Raw genomic sequence first — 15,185 nt, 5'->3', positions numbered from 1 at the left:
CCTTTCCACCAACATTAAGCTTTCTCTTCCACTCTCCATTCTTTGGGGAGAGAAAGTTGACTCCTCTGCCTGTGAAAAAGGAGGGAAGTTCTGAAAAAAGGAAGGGTTTACTGGCTCAGAGATCTCGCCATCACTTCTGGATCAAGCACAATGTCTGGTACTCAAAGTGCTAAACAATGACATCTAGAAGCATGGAATTAAGGTTAAAGGATCTGCTGAATACACAGGAGGATGTTGTAGGATTCTAAACTTTGGAGGCCCCAGGAAAAAGCAACAGGAGGAAGCCCAAGACAGTATGGACTTTGGGCAGACCAGAGAACTTGTGGAGGGGAAGTGAGAGGGACCACTGACAGCTGAAAAAACCAGACATCTCAGCCAAAATTCTGTCAACTTAATCACAGTTAGATATTTTATGGATGGTCAAAATGGCAAGAAATGGTCCACCTGGCTGGCAACAAGAAAGGTAAGGGGAACAAAAAAAAAGAAAGAAGAAAAAGAAAGGTAAGGGGACTTACAGGGGCTGGGTGGCCACCCTGACCACCCGACACATTCTCACGTCTCTCCCATCCATGTATGTATAGCCCCAAGGTCCCTTGAGGTAAACCACCACACCAAGAGGTGACACGTCTATATCAGGGAATGGATAGGACCAGTCCTGTGGTCCCCAGAATCCTGCCAGAAGGCATGTTACCCATGTTGCTTTCTAGTTGCTCTACATCTCAGATCTGCACGGGTGGGGAAGATTCGCAGGGGACGGTTGGGGGCAAGTTTCTTAATTTATTCACCCTTTACTTTGGAATGTGGCCTTGGTAAGAGGTTGGCCGTAGAGGGAAGGGTAGATTAGGAAAGGAGGTGATATTTTTTTCCAATTCCAAATCTGACTCTGATGGGCACTGAAACCTATTTAAGTGGCCACTATTTTCTGAGCATTGTTTTCCTATTTGAACACCAGAGAGATTGTTTCTGCCCTGCACCTCCTTCTTCCGGACAGAGGTACCAGCAAAGCCTGCAGGGAATCAGAAAGCATGGCAGAAAGGTCCAAGAGTCACGTGGACTAAGAGATTGTTGCTTCTGTGATAAAGGAACAGAGGCAAGAAGGCTTTATAGCTTAAAAAAGAAAGAGAAGGCAAAGATGCATACACCCAGATACCTTCTGGAGGTGGAGCTGTGAGGAGACAATCAGGCTGGGGGGCAGAGGGAGGGGGGTGTCTGTCTTCCCCTGGGGAAGACAGTGCAGGTCTGTTGGGCTGCCTCACAGGGAGCCGTTGCCCCTCCCAAGAGCAGCGGCCTTCTCCTCTGCATGTGCTCAAGGAGGCACTGCCTAGCCATGCTGCCTGGTTAATCCCAACTAACCGTCTTTAAGCTTAGCCAAAGCACATCTGACACTCTCAGAGCCACTCACCTGCCATGTTGGAAATGTTAACGTTCAGCCTTTTCGAGTTACAGGGCATTTTAAGAAAGAAAGAAAAAAGGGCAATCAACTCTTGTTTTGGCAACGGTAGGGGGTGGCATTTCTTTAATACCTAAGTCAAATGGTCACAGGGGCCAGAAGTACTTATTTCTATACTGCTGTCTACAGTCAGGGCCACTGCGGCAGGAGGGCAGTGCATGTAGAAACCACATGGGAACACGGCAGCAGTGTGTGCTGCAGAAACTGAGGTGCTGTGTGTTCCCCACACCCTTCCTGAGCTCTTGACCTTCAAAGCACTTTACAGACAGAGCCTAAAGTGGACATGCTGTCTCCAAATAAGGCAAAGACTCTATGAACTATAATAGTGTTCTTCCACTAAAAAACTGAGGGAGGCGTGTGAACAGGTGGCCCATGGAGTTGGGAAGAGCAGCTGTCAGGACAAGAGGCCATCAGGAGCACTGGTCTTAGCAGACCTGGAAAAGATCTAAGTCTGAGGGAAGAGAAGAGACACTCACGGGCAGAGATGCTTCCCTGGGTCCTATTACTGGCCCCATCGCTGGGTACCAGTGGGATCTGAGGTCAGCTGTCACCTGTCAGGGAGCTCTGACATTCTCCCCAATCAAAAGGACAGCCTACCTTGCCAAATGGACTGAGAGACAGATTCTAATGTCAGTAAAGTGCTTTGAGGTGCTGGGGGAGATAGGGAAGTGATTCGTCGGGCATCCCCAAAGCCTCCAAGATGGAGGGCACTAGGCCGAGTCAGGCTCTCTGTTCTGGCCCTGCTGCAAGTGCCCTGAACTTTCTGAGGCACCTGAGCCAGAGACTGCCTAGAAGGTCCAAGCCCTCTGATTCTCCACACTGGTGCCAGACACCCAGACTGAGCCTAGGCTTTATTCCTCGTCACACCAGGAGGCCCGATGAGACTGCAGGGTCTAAGCCAAGCGGCCAGCATCATGAAATAACCCAGACCTTTCCAAATGATGTCTCCCTGAGGGCTCCGAGAGCTCTGCTAACCCCACTACTCCTCACCCACTTTCCAGAGGCCTATAGCCCTGGCACCCGGGGTCCTGCTGCCACCCGCCTCCCCACAGTCCCTGGACCAACCTGGTGCTGGAGGCATGGCTCCTCCCTTACCTCGAGAAATGGTCCCTCCAGGGGCAGGGTTGACACACATGGGTGGAAGACGGGGTGGGGGAAGTTTGCACTGACGCTGCCTGTGCTGGGCCCGATCTGGGGAAAGAGAAAGGGCATCAGGGTGACATGTTCTCACCCCTCACAGTTACAGACCCCTGGATTGACTCACCCCAGAGCACCCGTGAGGAGCTCTGGGCAGCAGAGCTGCTGGACCGTATCTGGAGCCAGTCACAGGTTCTGAGAAACAGCGCCACCAATGCCACACAGAAAGAAGGCATTGTCTTATACAGACATGATACGTGACAGCCTCGTACAGATCCCTTCTTGGCTCTCAAAAAAGCCCTCAAACTCTCCCTGTTTTTTTAGCCACCCTCCATGAGTGTAACGCCCATCCCATGGGCTTCTCTACAGTCTCATAGTACCATGCACATCACTGGGGTTCTTCCACTTATCTGTCCTCCACTTATGTAAGCTACCCCTGTATCTGCTATGGGTCCCCCATATAAGCCACCAGATCTCAAGTTATTCTCTCCCTCTAAGAACTGGTGAAAGAGGAACTAATTAACTGCTGGTGTCCTCCCCAAGAGCCAATATCAGATCCACCCTTACCAGCCTTCTCCTTCTTTCTAAAAGTTAATGATTTACTATTCCAAATATTTCCATTCATTTGGAGACTAAATACTACCCATCATGGGTACATAAAGTACATTTTTAAGGAGTTCCAAAATTTTGATATACATGAACTAAAATTAAGACACTCACTGAGTGTTCCATGGGAAGGTGGAAGTGTATGGCTAAGAAAGGTTTAAGATCTTTAAAAGCACCGAAATGGTGAAAACATCAGATAATCACTGGTCTGGGGGAAAAGATGCAAGAGCTCTCTGCTCTCTCTGCCCCACACGTTTTGGTATAATAAATGGGGCAGGAGAGAAGCAGGGAGAGACAGTCATACACACTCTACACACTTGAGCAACAGCCTGTAGTGCTAAAATGATGCCCCTTTCTATAATGCAAATTAGCTCATGTACAATTGGTAAACGGGGGAACGATATCAGTAAACATAAGAACCCTTGGTTCAAATCTGATTTTTCTAAGGCAAGGGAACTAAAAAGCAGGAGCGGAATGAAAATGTTCAGCAGGAAAAGAAAAAGCCCCTTCAGCTGTATTTTTTAAAAATTAAAATCAAGTGCCTGTAGGGAATCGAGGTGGTAGATACATGGGTGGTCACTATACAACTTCTTCAACATTTCAGTATTTCTGAAATTTTTTCATAATAAAATGTTAGGGGAAGGCAGGTACTTGCACTCAGGTCCCTTCCTCCACATTCCCAGCGGCACACACCCGTTAATGGCTGCCCCACTGGCTCAGAGCTCCACCTCCACCTGCGCTGTCTCAGCAGCTGCCAGCTCCATTCTGATTAGAAGGCTCAATGTACATTTGTAGCATCCCACTGAGCTGCCTGCTTTGGTGGTCCAAACCTCCTTCCCAGGTACCAATGACTTTTTTGTCATCTTCTGGTCATAAAGTTGCAGGTGTACAGCCTCAACTCTATTTTTCCCATAAGCCCTCTTAAAACATTGCAGGTGTGTGATTTTGCAGAAAACGTATATACTGTTACAGAAGAAATGTTGTTACTTCTGGAACAAAGTGCCTAAGATCAAGGTTATCTTGGAACTAATTCTAGCTCTGCCTTGAAGCTAAGGTTGTAAATGACCAACTCAACTTCTCCTTTCCTGTTTGAGGAAGGTCTTCATTCATATCCAAGGATGCTGGCTTGAAAAAAAAGAGAATAAATGATTTGATGATTATTTTATCTCATTAAGCATTTTCAGTAACTGGGGGAAGGTTGTTACAATTCCACAACAACATCACTGAGCCCGCTTCTGACCACTGGAGCTGGAGGAAAATTGCACATTCTTGTGGTTGATACAGTATTTTTCAAAGTTTTGTGCTGACTGTAAAAGACTCAGCTCGCTCTTTGTGGCCTGATTCTGATGGCATTACAGCTGAGAGGCAAGAAACCTGTGTTAAGATGCTGGCGAAGGCAATAACAGGTTACTTACCAGGCACACAAGTGTTCTAGTTGGGAGGCGTTGGCAACTCTGTTTAACTACATAATAGGAAAGATGGTAGCCCCAAGACCCAGTGGATCACCGTCCACAATGCTGCAGGGAATTGCTAGGGCCATTACCTTCAGAATCATCAAATGGCCCATTCCATTAAGATCGTAAAGCCCTGAGTGCCAGAAAGCATCTCTGAAACACAACTATCTCCACCCTAGTGGCTTGTACACAGCAGGTGCTCAATTTTGCAGCCACACAGCACACTGCATGTTGAGGCCAGGCTGTCACTCTCCAGAAAAACATGGGCTACAGGGCTGTACCCCAAATAGATCAACCTACTATCATTTATTAAAGGCCTGCCAACCCATGGCTAAGGGCTGGGGACAGACTACAGCCAAGTGCTTTTCCTATATCATCTCTAAACTTCACTATACCCCTGAAGATAGGGGCTGGGAAACAGGTAAGTTAACACCTTGTTAGTGTTAGTGGGGAACAGATTTGAACGCTAGCCAGTCCGAATCAAGCTTTATACCATGTTAAATTTTCTCTCAAGAGTCACAATGCCCTAGGGAGCTCATAATTTCACCATGAGGAACAAAGAAATACATAAAAACTCCATAAGAGATAAAGAAGTCCTATACAACAATAAAGTGTCACAAGGCCACCCATGACCAATTGCCAAGGTCATGATGCAAACCACAAAAGAGACCAGCATTCATAAGACAGGAGAAGGCATTCAGCCTTACAGCCATGAAAAGACAGGTTTGCCTGAAGGAAAATATTCAAATCAGCAACTCTTTCTGATTAATGGTTTTCCCAGAGACCTTCAAGCATAAAACGGTTCTTGGTAGAAACCCAAAACATTTACCTGTGTGGAAAGCAAGGTCCCAAATCAGACTCTGTCCGATTATTATGTCCTGAAGCTACTTAATACCATGGATTTGTGAATTTACCAGGTGTCAGGCCCTGTTCTAAACTCTTTACACATAGTAACTCATCTGATCCTTGGAACAACCCTATGCCCACTTAAATAGTAAGGAGGGAGGCACAGCGAGGCTCGGTCACCACCCAAGCCTCCTTGGCCAGCGAGAGGCAGAAGTGAGATGTGAACCAGGCATCTGGGTCTGCATCTTTGGCTCAGGGAGGTCCTGCTGCCTCCCACTAAGCTGAGTGCTGACAGTGTCACCCCTGAAGGAAAACGTCTTGAAGAAATCAATTTCCAGCCTAGAAAGCAAAATCACAAATGCTAGAAAGGAATTTTGCCCCCAAAATTCTCTCATCTGATACCATTTCCCTGTCACAGGGAGGAGGAGGACTGTGATTTTATTGGGCTCTCCATCTCTTCATGAAATCAGTACTGTTAATTCAGATGCTCCCACCAGGAGACAACCTGTCTTCATCCTTTTACAACTGGGTGGACAACAAAGCCCACTGATGAGAAGATAAACACAAAGCAATTAAATGTACTTAATTTTCAGCTCAAAAAAAAAAATGTGCTATCCACACTAAACTCAAGTTCAATGTTTCCCTTTCCAGACACAGTTAACCAACACAACGAGGATGACAGATTAATTTTTTCATGCAATATGTAAACAGATCGAGTGGCTGAAGACAAACAAGGAGACAGGAAGAGGCTGCTCTGAGACCTGGAACATCCAGCCTCCTTCTGGCCCCATTCAGTGGGTTACATAGGGCACCATCTGGCCAAGGTTTTCCAGGCCTCTGCGAACATAAGTTGGAGAGGAGACACAACTGGGAGGGTCTTTTTCATCAGCAGTTATGGATGGCCTGTTATGGTTCTCATTTATTTGTAAAATGTGCCCAGCTTAGGAGGCTCACAGTCAGCTTCAATACAGGTGACACAGGCCTTTTACTCTTTATTCCCTTAAAGAAGAAAAGTCCTGCTCCTATCTAAGATATAAAACGCCCTTGGGATCTGGCCCCTTCAAGTCTTCACCACCTATATCTCTTCCTGTAAGCAGCCCTTGAATGCTACCCTCTTGCCCTGCCATGTCTCAATTCTGCTACTGCTTATGCAATCCTCTCACCTCAGCTGCTGGAGGGTACTGATTTCAAGACTTGCCACAATTTCTCTAACCACTAATATAAAACAATGACTCAATCCATTTCCACCACCTTTTATTGAGGTCTATCGTGTGCAAAATGCTATGCCAGGTACCATGGATAATAAAAGAGCACAACAGGCCCCGGCTGCGGGGAGCTTCTAATCTAGAGATGCAATGAGTAATTCAGATAGACTAAGCACGAGAAAGTACAGATGTGGTGCTGAGGAAATCAGAGAGAAGAGAAATTGTCTTTGGTTGACAGAATCAAGAATGGCTCATGGGGCTTCCCTGGTGGTGCAGTGGTTGAGAGTCCGCCTGCCAATGCAGGGGACACGGGTTCGGGAAGATCCCACATGCCGCGAAGCGGCTGGACCCGTGAGCCATGGCCGCTGAGCCTGCGCGTCCGGAACCTGTGCTCCGCAATGGGAGAGGCCACAACAGTGAGAGGCCCGCGTACCACAAAAAAAAAAAAAAAAAAAAAAAAGAATGGCTCATGGAGGAAATGGTGTAAAACACTGGCCCAGAAAAATAGTAGGATTTCAATAAGCAGCGAATATGCAGGAGAGGGGTGGCAAATGTACACAAAGGCCTAGACAAGGGGTGGCAAGGATTATAAACACCAGGCAAGAGGAAGGCTGAGAAAGGACTTTGGAAAGTCACCCAAAGAGGGGGGTCCAAGGACTACACACTGGTGAGGGACTTTCACAGCCTTCATAGCTGCCTGTCACAGGGAGGAAGGGCCTGAGGCCACAAGCACAATTACATTCTTACCTTTTCTGAATGAGTCCAGGCTGAACATTTCTGGCCAGGAGGGAAAGCTGGAATCCTAAGAAGAAGGAGGGCCGAGAGGCAATGGTTAATACTCATGGTCCAGGAACCCACAGAGAAGATTTCAATAACACAGACAGCACTGTCCAGAAGACAAGAAAAATGAAGCTCTTCACTAATGAGCCCCAACTGCTCCCAGTCTTAAGGATGGAAGGGCCATCTCCACAACAAAGTAATTACATGTCTTTGTTTCTAATTGAGAGCTTTCTTCTTTTCTCTGTCTAAACTCCCTGATCCCTGCTAAACAGAAAGGGATGCATTTCATCGTGAGAGACATATATTTCCACCTCATCACAATACTTGCAGTTATCCTGGGACGTGTAGGAAGAAATGAAATCCTACATGGACCCCTTTTTTCATGTGGCGTCAGGAAATGGGACTGATGATTGCCTTATGGACAAACTGGTGTACTGGGCTTTCATAAAACCTAGTCAAGCCCCTAGGAATGGGACTTGACTGACAGTATCAAAGAGTAACTGTAGAGTGATTCAAAATAAAAAGCTTTTCATGGCGGAGTCTCTATGAAATAACAAATATTAAGTTAAGGTTCAACTGTTGGCCAAAAATTTTGCTGCATTTTGCTCATTAGTACATTTAACTGAGGAATATACCTCGAGACTTAAACACACATGCACACACACACACACACACACAAATAAGTAACACCTCTGGTTTAACAATTTTGTTTTAAAAAACACTCCAACTCACACCTACAGATTTTTTTTGTTCGTTTGTTTGTTTTGTTTTGTTTTGGCTGCCCCATGCAGCATGCAGGATCTTAGTTACCCGACCAAGGATTGAACCCATGCTCGCTGCTGTGGAAGCACGGAGTCTTAACCACTGGACCACCAGGGAAGTCCCTACAGATGTTTCTAATACTGTAGTACTCTTGGGTTGGTGCAGTAATCCTATGTGGCATTAGTTTAAAAACATCTACACAACATTTTAGCAAATCATGATGATGTCCAACATTACTAGGAATCTAACGGGGCCTACACTCCTGTTCCTGACTGCTATTCCCTCTCCTTCTCAAATCATGGGGAGGTGGGGGTGGAGGGCTGACCTGGGGACGAATCTTTCAGGTCCATAGCAGGTCTGCCCTGATGGCCTCCTCTCCCCCAGGGATGCCGGAAATTTCAGCCGATAGGATATGGTAGCTCAGAGAGAAAACTTCAATACAATATCAACAATAATACAATTTACTTTAATAAGTTACATTCTGTAGACTCCTTCTATCCAAATTAAAAGAAAAGGAGTGTAACTTGAGATTCTAATTTTAAAGAAACTCTGAATATTATAAAATCTAAAACATCTAAGCGATTATTATTTAAGAAACAATACTTTCTTGCTAAGAAGTTTTAAGTTCATTTGCTCGTAAACAGACTCTTGGTTTTGCTTTTTTAAAAAGCCCCTGATCCTTTCCACGCCAACCAAAGCTCATATAACACTATCTTTTCATGTATCAGTCTTAAAAAATATACTATGAGATTCAACATAGGATCTTTTAGAGATATTTTACAGAGCTCTAGAAAATTTCATAGAGATCTAAAAGAAAACCGCCTTCCTGGTTATACAGTATTATGTTAGAAACCTTTATGGTTTAGAGTTTCTCTAAAATAAACTAGAGATAAGTTAAATAATATTATGTCCAGATTTCTTGCATAATGAAACCTAACTCCAGACAGAATCACTATGAGATGATTCAAGGACAGAGAGAGGGTATAACTTAAAATGATGCCCTTCTTCCAAGACAGTCACAAATGGATTCAATACATGCCTTTTGCTTTACAGTGTGGCTGGGCATGAGACCCACCACTACTTTGTGTGCATGGCTAGATCAACTTACCTTACAAGAGCAGTGACAGTCTCAGATTTTGTGGGCTTTTGAACTGGAGCTGAATTCTCTCTTTGCTATTCCTCATCACGAGGCTGGGCCTCCTCCTGGGAAGTACAATGCTGGGTCACTAAAGTGATGGCCCCCGCAGGGAAAGAAAGTTGCTCCGGACCACTGAAATTCATCTACTAACTCTGACAACAAGGACAAGTTATGTTAGTGGCATGAAACACACACAGTACACTTTGGCCTCACTTCAGGACCTGCCATGACCCACTCTATACCCATCAAATTGTGAGCTGCCCTACATCCACACCTGTAAGATACGAAGAAAGATATGTCATGGTAAAGAGGGATGTGTAGTCCCAAAAGCATTTTCTCCAAGCCCAGAGCAAAACTTACTTCAGTTTTGAGTTCTACTCCCATCTGACTATAAGATGAATCGATCTAAGGTAGATAAAGATGCTCTTCCAGACTGGGAAAATAACAAAATTGAATGCTAAGTACCATTTTTGTAGTTTACAAAGTACTTCCACAGACTTGATCTCACTTAACCTATGCAACTACCTAGTGAGGTAGTAAATATCCTTCCCAGAGAAGGAAATTGAGGCAGATTTTCCCAGAGAAGTTTACACAACTTGCCCAAGATGCTATAACTGCCTCAGGGCAGAATGCAAACCTGCAGTTAAGGTACTGAGCTCCAAAGTTTTCCATGCTTATACCATACCACTTATTTCCATGATATCATGCTGTTTCCATGATATCATGCTGTTGCCTATTCATTCTTTGAAAGAACATTTTATACTGACATCTTCAAAGGTTGAAAGAGGAAAGAACTTTGATAAACTCTGGACCACGATTCCATAAATTAAAACACTTTGAGAGTAAGTATCTTTTGGGTAAAGGGACAACCTACATAGGAAGAAAATGCAGCAAAGGATGTACTTCCTGCACCTAAAACAGCTACATAAATAAAGACCACTATATAAATCCCAAATACTACATCAGGAAAAAAAATTCTCCCTCCTGGAAACTCCAAGACTCCAAGATTTAAGTGTAAATTATAAAATGTAGTCAAGACCCACAATGACGGCGGGATTACCGCCTTTAAAGAAACTGCAAGGGAAACCATCAAAGTCTCATTTCGCTCTGGCCAGTAAGTTGCAACCAAAAACAGGTTGAGAATCTGCAAGTGGCCATCTGCAGTCCACTTGCTACAGCGTATGACAAGCCCCTGTGGATGGGGGCTGCAAAGTGGACAACCTCTGCCTTGCAAAATCACAATTACGGTGACCAGTGTTGCTACACGAGGACTAATTAGACAGCATGCTAACGCCATACTCCTGGCTCAGGGGCTCTGAGGACCCCTGGGACTCCAGTTCACTGCAAACAAAGGACCCAACATGCATTAGGTCTTCCCCTGCGAAACGGGGCAAGTCACCACCGGCAAACAAAGAACACCTCACCCCTTGGCCTCCCCCAGTGACAAGGTCGGTGCAAAAGGGGGCAAACCAGGGGGGCCAGAATGCATCAGGCCTCTTTGTGGACGAACAGTCCAGGCGGCACGGGGGCAGACAAAGGTCCCAGGGCACTCCGGGGGCTTCCTCCAGGCCCTGCCTCGGGAAACAGAGCATCCCCTGAGGCGGAGGCGTCGTTGCGCCAATGAAGCGGCCTCTCCCGCGGCCCCCGCGGTGCCCCTGGCTACGAGGCCAGCCCTGGCGGACCGGTCGGGCCCCCGCCCCCGCCCCGGCTCCATGGCAACAGCAGGCCGAGGCCTGGTTGCTCACGGCTCGGCCCGGCCGGCTTCCCGGGCAGGCCTCGGATGCCCGGCCTGCTCCTCCGGCCCGCCCGCTTCTCCGCCCCACTCTCCGCCAAGCCGGCGGTCGGACCCGGACCCCTCCTCGCGCTGACCACCCACGGCCGCGGGAAGCTCCTCAATGGGGCACGAAAAGGGAGAATCAAAAGCCCAATTCACCTGTTGTTACAGATGTGAAACAAGCCTCGGTGCACCGCGCATGAGCCGCGGGCCCCCCCCAACCACGGCCGGACTACAACTCCCACCAGCGGCGGCGCGGCCCCTTCCGGGTCCCGTGGCGGAAGTCCCGCCGGCCGGCGGCGCTCCCGCCCTGCGGCCCCAGCGTCGCCTCCCGCGGTGGACCCCGCGTCTCTGCGGCTCTCTATGTGGTCCCTCGCCTGGGGCCCGCAGTGGCAGCCAAGGGCTCACGCCGCCGAGCAGCCAACCGGCGGTGAGACCCCGGCGCGGGGCCCAATGGGGGACGGCCGCGGCGGGCGAGGCGGGACTTCCGGCAGGGTCACGAAGGGGGCGGGCGCGCTGGGGGCCCTGGGGGGCGCTGAGGGAGCGAGTCTGAGCGTCTCGGCTCTCGCAGAGAGTTAGCATCTGGAGTGTGAGAGCGGCAGGGCGTTCGGGTCCTCTGCGCGCCTGACCCGCTCCTCCCGCTGCGAGTGAACAGGCCGGATCAGGGCTGAGCCAGGAACGAAATCCAGCTCGCGCTCCGGGCTTCCACCCGCCTTCCTCGCCGCGGCTCGTTGCCACGCCTCTTCTCTTCTCCATCTCTGATTTTGTTTCTTTAGGGAGATGAGAATTTCTGCCTCACGAGATTGTTACGAGGATGAAATCTACGTGATGGCGCGTTGTAAACGGTACAACGCTAGGGAAAGGACAAGGTGGCACTTGAAGCTCGGAGTGCTGTTGGGCAGGTCTGAAGGTCCCGCCCCCTCCCCCTCCGCCCTCACGTCTCAGAAGTGAGAAAGGGCCTTATCCACGTTATATGCAGCAGTCCTCCAGGTGAGGCTCCTGTGTGCGTTCAGTGGAATCCAATTTCAAAAGGAGAGATCTCGGTGGGGGATACCTCGGAAGCTGGGTCAGGATTTTAGAGCTGGAAAGACCTAGAATATGCTTTTAAGATGTGGCCATATCCCTTCATTTTTGTCCAAACAATTAAATTCAACAACTATTTGTTATTTACTTTCTCTCTGCGTTGGACAGAAGGGTGAGGGAGGGGAGCATGGACCATCATTCATTTAAATTATTCTCTATTTTGAGCAGGGCGTGGTGCTATGACGTGTGGGGATGATCCTTGCACGGATATTGATATATAGCAGTTGATAGGCAGGTGTGGAGGATGCAAAGACCCTGCCCCCAAGGGTCTTAAGGCCTAGTAGAGAAGATGAAAACCTACATAAAGTAAAAAGAAAGTTATAAATGCTGGGGAGGAAGCATAAAGTATTCCAGGGGCAGAGAGAACCATGTGAGCAAGGGCATCCAGGTGGAACAAAGGGCAAATCCTAAAACTATTCAATAGTTCAGTGTGAAGAGAGGGCTGGGTATGTGAATGTTCTTTAGAGGAGATAGAGCAGAAAAAGCAGAGTCAGGAATGCTACGCTAGGATTTTGACTTTATTTTTAATCAATTATTTTTTGTAACATTTTTATGGTTCTAAGGAGAGTAAAATACTGTATTTTAGGGACGTTATTCTGGAAGTGTGAGGGTAGAGTTGGCTGGGAAAATATTAGCTAATTAGATGAGTGTAATGAGGGGTTGAACTGTGCTCAGCGGTGAAAAAGACAAGAAAGATAAGGAGAGGGTGATTGTAGAGCTCCAGGCTGGTCCCTGGCCACAGGTGTGTGGAGACCTGACTTTGTACCGGAATGACTGGAGGGATTATGCTCTGTTAATATGATTAAGTTGGAGATAATAGATTCAGCTTCATTCAGATTGTGTTTGAAGTGCTGTTGTGAATGTTAAGTGATAAAGACGTGGTCTCCGCTCCAAAGGAAATTCTAATCTGCAAGAGAGGATGAGAAAAGCATACAAATAAGTCTTAAATCAAAAGCTAGAGGCAGCACTGCAAGAGGCACAAGTAGAACATTCTAAACTTTTTCCTTCTTGCACATTTTATGTTTTTAGTTTTGTCCCTGAAGGTCTTTTCCTATTCTTGAACCTTGGACTCTTAATGAATGGCTGTATCTGGTGAGGCTGATAGAATGATCCATTTTATATCAAAGTGAGTGCCAGTTAGTGTCTATCTTTTCCCTTCCCTCCCATATATTTTATCTCTTACTTCCTAGTCATTACTGCCTTATTTTTCTCATCCCTGTCCAGTCCCTAGATTTCATTCTTTGCTAACATCTCTGTCTAGAAACTTCTCCACTTCTTCTGATGTTTCCTACTCATTCTTCAAGGCTCTACTTTGAGCTTCTATTAGTTTATTCTTCTGTGTGTGGTAGCCCTATTGAGAATAGTGCTGCTGTGAACATTGGTGTACAAGTATTTGAATACCTGTTTGTTTTCAATTCTTTTGGTGTATACAGAGGAATAGAATTGCAACTTCGCTTTTTTTTCTTTTTGGCCGCACCTCTCAGGCTTACAGGATCTCAGTTTCCGGTGAAAGCGCCAAATCCTAACCACTAGCCCACCAGGGAACTCCCAACTTTGCGGTTTTTTTTTTTTTTTTTTTGGCTGCTCTGCGTGGCGTGTGGGATCATAGTTCCCCGAACAGGGATAGAACACGCTCCTGCACTGGAAGCGCGGAGTCTTAACCACCGAACCGCCAGGGAAGTCCCCCAACTTTGCTTATTTTTAAAAGACAATTAAAACCATGAAACACTCTTAGCATTCTTTCTTCAAGTATTGGTAAGATTTGTTTTCTGTCTCCATCTGGGTCTCTGCTCAGATGTTATCTCCGAGACAGCTTCCCAGACCGCCTTGTGGATTTATGTGTGTATTCTTACCAACTGTTTCTCCCTAGAATACAGATCCTTGAGAGAAAGAACTTAATCCTTTGTTCACCACTGTATCCTAAGCACATTGCACAGTGCCTGGTCCTATTCAGAAATAAGTACTGAATAAGTGTTGTTGAATGAGTGAGCACTTTCACCTGGGAGGCTGGTTCCAGTTTAGGGAAACAAGCACTCCTATTGGGGGGACAGAAATTGGTAGTACTTTTTTAAAGGGTGGTTTGGCAGTATCAGATTTAAGATGTGCATTCCCTTTGACCCATTTCAGTTCTAAGAGTGTATCTAACCATCATCATGAATGTGTGAGAAAATCATTGGTGCCTTATACTTAATGTTAAAAAAAACCCTACACATCTCTTATTAGGAGACTAATTGAATGAAATAGAATATATCTGGGACTTCCCTGGCAGTCCAGTGGTTAAGACTCCACACTTCCAATGCAGGGGGCGCAGGTTCAGTCCCTGGTTGGGGAACTAAGATCCCACATGCTGTGTGGCACGGCCAAAAAAAAAAAAAAAAAAAATCTGTGTTAGTCTGCTTGGGCTGTCAGAGCAAAGTACCAAAGACTGGGTGACTTAAACAACAGAAATTTGTTTTCTCATAGTTCTGGAGGCTATAGGTCCAAGATCAATGTGCCATCAGAGTTGGTTTCTGGTGAGACCTCTACTCACAACCTGTAGACAGTGTCCTCACATGGCTTTTCTTCTGTGGTTGCTTGGAGAGAGAGAGGTCTCCGGTGTTGCTTCCTTATATAAGGACACCTATCATATTAGGGCCCCAATCAGAGGACCTCATTTAACCTCAGTTACCTCCCTAAAGGCCCCATCTCCAAACACAGTCACATTGAAGGTTAGGTATTCAACATATAAATTTCAACATATGGATATAATTCAGTCCATAATAACATTAATTAAATGAAGGAGGAAGCAGCAGTTTAAAAGGATGAGTTAGATCTAGTGTACAGACATGGAAAATATACAGGAAATGTCGAGTAAAAAAAGCAACTGCTATAACCAGTACATTTATGATTCCAAGTACTTTTTTTTTTTTTTTTGGCTGCGTTGGGTCTTTGTTGCTGTGCTTGGGCTTTC

At 46.5% G+C, this 15,185-nt stretch overlaps 1 protein-coding gene across 6 annotated transcripts in view; it reads right to left on the bottom strand.

Annotated features, from left to right (window-relative positions):
* Positions 1 to 11,534, bottom strand: part of DHX30 (DExH-box helicase 30) — a 30,674-nt gene extending 19,140 nt beyond the window's left edge. The window contains exons 1-6 of one of the 6 annotated variants that reach the window (XM_079933954.1): positions 11,312 to 11,534; positions 9,349 to 9,530; positions 8,566 to 8,672; positions 7,446 to 7,500; positions 2,546 to 2,641; positions 1,403 to 1,431 (exon numbers count right to left, since the gene is read on the bottom strand). In XM_079933954.1, the coding sequence (XP_079790080.1) occupies positions 1,403 to 1,431; positions 2,546 to 2,641; positions 7,446 to 7,500; positions 8,566 to 8,590 (205 nt within the window). In that variant the 5' untranslated portion in view covers positions 8,591 to 8,672; positions 9,349 to 9,530; positions 11,312 to 11,534. Of the gene's footprint in view, positions 1 to 1,402; positions 1,432 to 2,545; positions 2,642 to 7,445; positions 7,501 to 8,565; positions 8,673 to 9,348; positions 9,733 to 11,311 lie in introns of those variants that run through there. The other 5 variants (XM_079933952.1, XM_079933958.1, XM_079933953.1 and 2 more) reach the window with 5 other exon arrangements.
* Positions 11,535 to 15,185: the final 3,651 nt, after the last annotated feature.

The sequence above is a fragment of the Stenella coeruleoalba genome (assembly GCF_951394435.1).
Source record: "Stenella coeruleoalba genome assembly, chromosome: 10".
NCBI lineage: Eukaryota > Metazoa > Chordata > Mammalia > Artiodactyla > Delphinidae > Stenella > Stenella coeruleoalba.
Note: the sequence above shows the minus strand (reverse complement) of the source record. Positions and strands in the feature narration are given on the sequence as shown.